The 7,534-nt window shown below is 33.0% G+C and overlaps 1 protein-coding gene across 2 annotated transcripts; it reads right to left on the minus strand.

Moving 5' to 3' along the window:
* Positions 1–481: 481 nt before the first annotated feature.
* Positions 482–7,289, minus strand: LOC107421657 (uncharacterized). 2 transcript variants are annotated; one of them, XR_003056239.3, is made up of 14 exons: positions 6,868–7,289; positions 6,716–6,781; positions 5,943–6,008; positions 5,722–5,797; positions 5,311–5,388; positions 4,999–5,096; positions 4,304–4,377; positions 3,979–4,066; positions 3,731–3,888; positions 3,095–3,137; positions 2,653–2,718; positions 1,692–1,769; positions 879–1,221; positions 482–691 (listed from the first exon to the last, which is right to left on the minus strand). XR_003056239.3 is itself a non-coding variant. In XM_016030937.4 (13 exons), exons 1-13 carry the CDS (start codon positions 6,964–6,966, stop codon positions 1,111–1,113), a joined length of 1,101 nt encoding a protein of 366 aa, XP_015886423.3. In that variant the 5' UTR covers positions 6,967–7,289; the 3' UTR covers positions 717–1,110. The 2 variants fall into 2 exon arrangements, 1 of the variants encoding a protein (XP_015886423.3); XM_016030937.4 differs by lacking the exon at positions 482–691 and having other exon boundaries at positions 717–1,221.
* Positions 7,290–7,534: the final 245 nt, after the last annotated feature.

Below are 7,534 nucleotides of genomic sequence, written 5' to 3' on the forward strand. Positions count from 1 at the left end.
ATTGATATCTTTGAAATGATTGCTCTGCCCCCACTCCATTTCCCTATTGAATCTCTTAAGTTACTTGTCAAATGGACAGGAAATGGCAGGAAAAGTGATTTTTTTTTTTTTTTTTTGGGGTGAAAATCTTTATAGCATTAATACCGACTCTAAAAGCTTAAATGGTTAAACGGTGATGGTGAATTTATTGTGTACATGTAACTAGTATCCTAGTATTCCTTCAATTGTAGGCCATTTTAGTGTAAATTTTTTTAAATAGGTGATAATGTTATTTGAATTTTAATTTTAAAGATTAAATTAAATTATAATTGATCTCAAAACTTTAAACGTTAAAAAATGAATTTAAATTGCTTTTAAAAATATTTAGATAATTTTAAAATAATGCTTCAAACCTTTAAAAGCATTTCTAACCACAACACTTTTGGAGAAGTAGAGAGTGACTTCTTTTATAAAGCACTTGAAAAAAAAAAAAAAAAAAAAAAAAAAAAAAACTATGCCAAGTAAGATATGTATAACTAGCTAGTGGCTTTCAACAACCATGCCAATTCCAATCAGTTCCACTCCCACCATTTTCACAAACAATCCCCTAGAAGCTAAAGCCAAAATGGTAGTGGCTCAACTATTGCAAACGGGCCGCATGGGAGCTAAACAGGAGACAAATGTATTAGAACCGGCCAAGGTGCATAGATCTCTGCTCATTGAATAAACAGGGAAACGAATCAATCATATGGTCTTGTTCCTTCAACCGACAACAAAGAAAGTAAATTTTCCACTAAGAAAAATGAAAAAGAAAAAAAGTTGCAAGTATTTAAATGTTACAAGTACTACAGATGATTCAAGTAGCTCATAACAGAGTACAACTTCAAAAGCCACCTAACCTTGCTGTTGAATTGAAAAGGTGGAGTCCATAGAGCCAAGAAAATCATGTTGAATTGGGTAAGGATAATTTCTTCATTGAATCGAATGGGGCCAGGTAGGATGCTCAAGATCATAGCAGGCAGGTTTGCGGAAGGAGGCTGCTGATTAGGTTCAAACCCTTTCCCTTGTGATAGCATGAAAAAAAACAAAGCGCAATCAATGTAGATGAGATGACAGGACTAAAAAGATCCATTAACAAACAAAATCTTTTGAAGAGTCCATTTCGCTTTCTTTGGCTACAACATCAGCCACAAAGATGCTACCCGAGTCGCACCATCCGCCAAGAACATCCCTGTTGTAGCACTGAAAATAATGCATAAAATTGTGAGATTCCATTTTCAAGTTTCCATCAGACAGTAAGCTGTCACTAAAGTTACATGAAATGCATCTAATTTTATGTAGAATATGAAACAAAATATCATTACTCTCTAAGTTAGTTCTTGGTTAACGTCTAGGTCCACTTGGGTAGATTAAGCTTTAGTGATATGTAAAAATAATTCATCATAGCCATTCTACGAAAAACTCTCGACTTTCACTCACTTGGCTTAAACTCTAGATTATGAGAAGTTATGCTCCAAAATGGAAACCAATTTCCAGCTATGTTTGCTTGATTTGATTCAATTTTCACCAAAGAACAAGAATAAAGATGCTCATTATAACCAAATTAATCGAAATTGTCGGGGAAACAACTTAGCCTTTTTGTTTAACGGGATGACTTAAGCCACTTATCGATCAGGTGTGTAAAACTGCATAAAATGTTAAGTGGCATATACCTTGCCAAAGCCAAGCCAGTTTGAGTCTCCTCTAAATGAAAAAACCCGACTGCTTTCTTTCCAATTTCCACAAAACACCTGCAAATACATATTTGTTGTATCAAAATTTTAACAACCAATGATAATCAAGCCAAATGCTTTAGAACTCAAGTACAAAAAGATATCAAAATGATAGATCTACAAAGTAAGCACCACAAGCCACCAAGTTCCCACAGCCATTGTTCTGGCACATGCATTTTGAAGGTTTCTTTTCCCATTTGCATCATAGAGCAAGTCTAATTCAAAGCACTTGGCATTGCTCTACGTTCTGTGAAGAAAAGATAAACCAATATATCTGGTAACTGGTATCTTTCTTTATAACTTGTCCAGATTGTGAAGGCTAGGCAAGTTTTGCTTTTAGACTTACAATGTTTTGCATTAGACAGTTTGCATTTTTTATCTTTCCAGCTTTGGATCATGGCTCAAATTCGAAGTACCCATTGACACAGTCAAAATATGAAGGCTTACAGTTTGAAAGGAAATTGACAGATTGATGGAGGGACAATTACCAAAAAATTTCCAAAAAGCAATTGTATTTGCCACTTTCTATGGAAGAATTTCTTAAAGAATCATTTGAACATAAAAGGAGTTGCAACTAAAGAAATTTTTTAATTTTTTATCTCATGTAAACTTTTTAAATGAACATGTCTCCTCAAGCATGAATCAATGTCATAATAGCCTAGGCCTCTACGAGTAACCAAATGAACCATTTAGTACACAGTTTTATAGTATCTCTTTTCATTTATAATAAAGTAGGGAATCAAAATAATGCTTTGAAAAACATAATTTGATCAAGCAGCGGGATAACAAATGGAAGAACTCATATGGTGGTATAAGGATGATAGAAGTAAAGCAGCAATATTTCATCAGAAATTGAAGGTATCAAGTAAAGGTTAGGAAAATAAACAAATAAATAATTCACCTCGTAATCAACCCCTTGCACATAGATATAGTCTGAATCGATTGAGGAGAAAGCAAGTCCAGTTATCTGCCATACCAATGAAAAAACATGTTATCTCTGGGAGCAATATAAAGGCCAAAAATATGTAAAAGAAAGAATTTTTGTAGCTTGAACAAAGTAGTAGGAATTCAGTAACTTTAGCATGGCAACCATTCACATTTTGGTATTTCCCTTAAGAATCACACTAATTTTGATTCCATTATAAAATAATTTTAAAGCCATACAGGATACTCAAATAGGCTTATGTATAATTGCAATTGACAAGCACACTAAGTCAGTATGGGACACAGAATGAGGGAAAACATCAGAATTTGACACATACGCATTACACATATAAATAGAGTGGGAGCTTAAACAAGAACAAGAAATCGGAAAAACCATGCTATTATCTAACATAACTGACCTCATATTTTGAGCAATGCACCCATCTTGATAGTGCAGACCATCTACGTTCAAGATATAAAACACATCAGATTCTCATTCTGTGCAACATCAAGAAACAATGAGTTTCCATTTCCTTGATCTCTCTTGTCTGGGCTTAAATGGAGCACATAGAGTTACTTATTATTAAGCATGTGCAAAAAAGATAAGTCTGCAATTTTAAGACTGCTGGATCTTATATAAGTGTGTGTGCCTACTCTAGAGTACGTAATCTTAATACATGTTAATTTTCACTTATTTCTATTTAATTTAATAGTATGAGGAAGGAAAAAAAATAAAGAAAGAAAGAAAACAAAACAAAAGCCCTTGATTTAAAAGCGGTATACAGATGCATTACTCACAGCAACTTCTCAATTCCAAGTCTAAAGTCAGGGGAGAGTAGACACTTTGTTATTCTTCAGGGTCATGTTTCTTTTTAAGTTTTTAATCATTTCTAGGTACATGGATGGTGTAAAAAATGCATATCCCAATTTGGCAATTTTTTTCTACAAATTTTATTACTCGAAAAATAGAAAAGAACTACTCCCGGCAGATATAATTCACTTGCGTTGATTATGGAAACAAATCTTTTCCAGTAAAATAGTTCAAAGGTACTAACCTGCGAGGATCATAGATAGTCACGGTACGATCAGCTCCACCTGCTGCAATATTACCAGTTGGAGAGCCGCAGACAGCATAGTAAACATCACCAAGAGAACCGGAGATTCGTTGTAGACAACCGCCATTTTCTTTCATTCTCAAGTCCCATATTGACAGCTACAAATATTCCAACAGATGAATGAGCAGTAAAAGCAAATAATCTGGAGAACCAAGCTAAGAATAGTGTTGGAATAACTAAAATCATACCTGGCAACCTTCAGCAATGGCTAATACAGAATTTTCATTGCCAGTATACATATTTGGTAGAAAGTTTAAAGATGATGGATACAAGAGTCTGAAAAAGTGGGCACATCAAAGAAGATCAAGAAGACTTGCCAACATATAGGTAATGCAACATAAGCTATCTATATAAATATACAATTGCAGAACCTGTGAAGTTGAGTATTATGCAATCAAAGTAAGCCACCAAGACGAAATACTAAATGCAAGAGAAATGCATACACTATTGACTAATTATAACATCTTTCAGGAGTAAGAAAGAAAAGATTCAAGCACCAAGTGTACCACTTACGTCCGTAATGTCAGCACATGTATATCCTGATCATAAATATCAACAGTTTTGCATAAGCTACGTGCCACAGCTGCCTGGACAATAAAAAGATAAATATATAGCTGGCCAGAGCCTGTAACTTCTGATTCAGTTAATTTAACGCGTCAAATTGGAGTACTTGAAATTAATATAGAGTCAAAAATATATAGGTGTAAAGAACTATTCACATTAATCCATGGTTAATTTGCAAGAAGAACTTGTGTTTTTGCATAGGAGCTTTCTCAAGATGCAGTTTGATGGCGAAACATAATACATATCAGGCCCAATAAGACGAGCAGATTTAGCTCTTCATGCCTCACTGGAGGATTAACGCAATAATTGGTAAAAGGAAGAAGGTGAAGTTAAGGTTTGCTAACAATAGATAAACCAACTCCAAGGACTTTCATTTCAACCTTCTCCATATAATAGCATTAGTTGATTGATCCCACTCCCACCATGGACTAACTACTTGACAGCAAGAAACTAACTATTGTCAGATATCCATTATAGAAAATATAATTAGCAATATAATCAAGAATTAAAAATAGTCCAATCAATATATCTAACAAGATTTAACTTTAGAAGACCAGTCTCTTGCTAACTACTCAGATGTCATTTAATACCCTAAACCAACATTAACCATCTTTAAGTAAATAAACTAACTAGTATCTACATACCATAGACCATTGAGTTGGACTGAAACAGACCCCTGCCCAGCTACTTTCTCCAACACCAGAATCACGAGGCAAGACTGTATATGTAAGCCTATCAACATCTGACAATTGATCAGTATGTAAGAGACTCCAGTCAATAAACTGTTTCTCAAAAAATATTGCCTAGGAAAATTTCATGAAGAAAGATCACCAAGTGACTTTTTATTTTTTATTTTTTCCCTATTAAGTATATAAAACAAGAAATATTAGCTGCATTATATAATTCTTCAAAAAAGAAACATCGGCAGCATTATAGATTCAATAATGAGAACGTACCTTTACCAGTGGTGTCTAATTTGGATACAATAAGATGACCATAAGCATCAACACTTCCCAACATTAAATAGTCATTGCCTGGAATTCAGATAAATATAGTGATTATGCATAAGCATTTATTCCACTGAAATATTGATTACTTCTAGGTTCTAGGTTCAAACTATTATGATGATAAGCATTTTGAGAACATTAACCCACCGCACAATGACCTATGAACAGTATGAATAGCTTATGATGACCAACATATATAAATGCTTACTACTTCTGCTCCCATCTCATGGTTGTATTGAAGAATGATAGTGAAAATATGTAAAAAGGTTTTTAAGATATTAATTTCTTCGTGTGCATAAATTTCTTGATATTCACTGCAAGATTTTCAGCCTCAATATTCTCAATACAACAGGCACTTACTGTCAGTTTCAGCGAGCACTATACTCTGAATTTCCGAACGGTGAGGACAGCGGTTAACTAAGAAAGATTCCATAACCTTCAAGAGTTCAGATAATAGATGACTAGATTAATGCATAGTATCCAAAGTAGTAATACAAGCAAATATAGGCCCTTTATGTTTAATAAATGATAAACCCAATGAGATCTAGACCCACACAGCTTTAAGTTGTGAGATCTCATACCTGTGTATGTATGGGGATTAATAAGCTTTCCTTTCCTTTGCTGACCAAAGAATCTTCCAATGGAATCTATAGATAGAGAGAGAGATCATCTGTAAGCAATAATATATCAAAGGACCAATGCTGCTTAAGCAACAACGAAATTATTGTTTATTTATTTATTGTTATTATTATTATTATTATTACTATTTTTACAGTGAATCAGCTCATTATCTCGTAAAAAATAAAAAATCTAGTCTGCTTGCACTACCAAGTCCAAGACTTTTATGCTCTTCTTTAATAATACATTGAACAATAGGATCCCATTCCAAAGCATTTTCATTTGAGTTCTATTCTTTCAACCAATTTTGCATTTTGCAATGGGTTGAAGCCCACTGGCCCTTGACAACATTTCCCTTTTTGAACATGGTAATCAATAAAAATTCCAAATCTTCAACTTTCCTATTAGCATTAGGAAAAACAAAATAGAACAGGATATCACTAGAGATTACTAGAGATTTTTAATTATCACGATTGCATTTCTGAAATGAGGGGTTATTTTTCAAATAAAATTAATGTAAAATTTGAAAGCTTTTCAATTATTCGTTATATTTATAAATTTGTAAACTTTGTCAAAGTCCCTACATAGCAATCTCAACGATTGAACTTATTACATGATATTTGAACCCTTTAAACCTATCTAAACAACTTTATTCGTCTTAATTTCGCGTTACATGAAATTATTTAAAAAAAAAAAAAAAAAAAAAAAGAAAAAAAAAGAAGAAAGAGTAGAATACCCGAAGTTTGTAAACATGGCAACCGGAAGCAACATAGACCCAACAAGAGGAACCGTCACTGGTAACCTGAGGCAAGAAAATCAGAACTGAGATAGAAAGACTTGGGGAGAGTGAGGGTTTAGGGTTTAGTTGAGAAGTAGAAGGTAAGATACATGGAGGGCGAGGCGAGTAGATTGAAGGTTTCCAGGAGAAGGATTGGAGATGAGAGTGGACGGAATCACCGCTTTCCGAAGACTCTTCGCTTCCAACATCTTCTTCTTCTTTGCTTCTCTTTTATGCTTCAATGGCCGTGGCGGGAATGCATATGTTTATACGTTCTAAGTGGAGCACTGACAGTAAAAGCTCCGACTGGCGACTGTAAAACCGACAACAACGACGACCACAGGTACCAATACAAAAATGAAATAATACTAATAATCATGTTAATTAATTGTTGAATTGGCTTATAAATCCTTCTCTCTTTTTTTATTTTTTATTTTTTTCCTTTTTTAGAAAATACACATATATTTCAAAAAGTACAATTTAAAACTTGAAAATTAAAAGAAAAACCTTGACTTTATTAGATTAATTGAAATAAAATTTGTAAGTATGTGCAAAAGAGTTGTACCTTCTAAAAAAAAAAAAATCAACTTTAATTGTATTGGGAAAAAAATATTTGATTAAATATTTAATAAATTATTATTTTATAATTATTATATAAGTAAAAATTAGTATTTAATTATATGATTCAAAATCAATTTTTAATTATGGTAAATTTCAATTGATGTTATAGTCCCTTTGCTTGTATTATTATTTTATGTAATATATATTATTAAATTT

Source organism: Ziziphus jujuba, chromosome 5, assembly GCF_031755915.1.
Source record: "Ziziphus jujuba cultivar Dongzao chromosome 5, ASM3175591v1".
Taxonomy (NCBI): domain Eukaryota; kingdom Viridiplantae; phylum Streptophyta; class Magnoliopsida; order Rosales; family Rhamnaceae; genus Ziziphus; species Ziziphus jujuba.

What these genes read in the sequence shown, in the direction of transcription:
- LOC107421657 (XM_016030937.4), bottom strand. Translation starts at nt 6,966, where the DNA reads ATGTTGGAAGCGAAGAGTCTTCGGAAAGCGGTGATTCCGTCCACTCTC. An exon ending in GCCATGTTTACAAACTTCGG is followed by an intron (nt 6,009 to 6,715) that starts GTATTCTACTCT and finishes CTCTATCTATAG; the next exon opens with ATTCCATTGGAAGATTCTTT. An exon ending in GTCCAACTCAATGGTCTATG is followed by an intron (nt 4,378 to 4,998) that starts GTATGTAGATAC and finishes TTTATTGTCCAG; the next exon opens with GCAGCTGTGGCACGTAGCTT.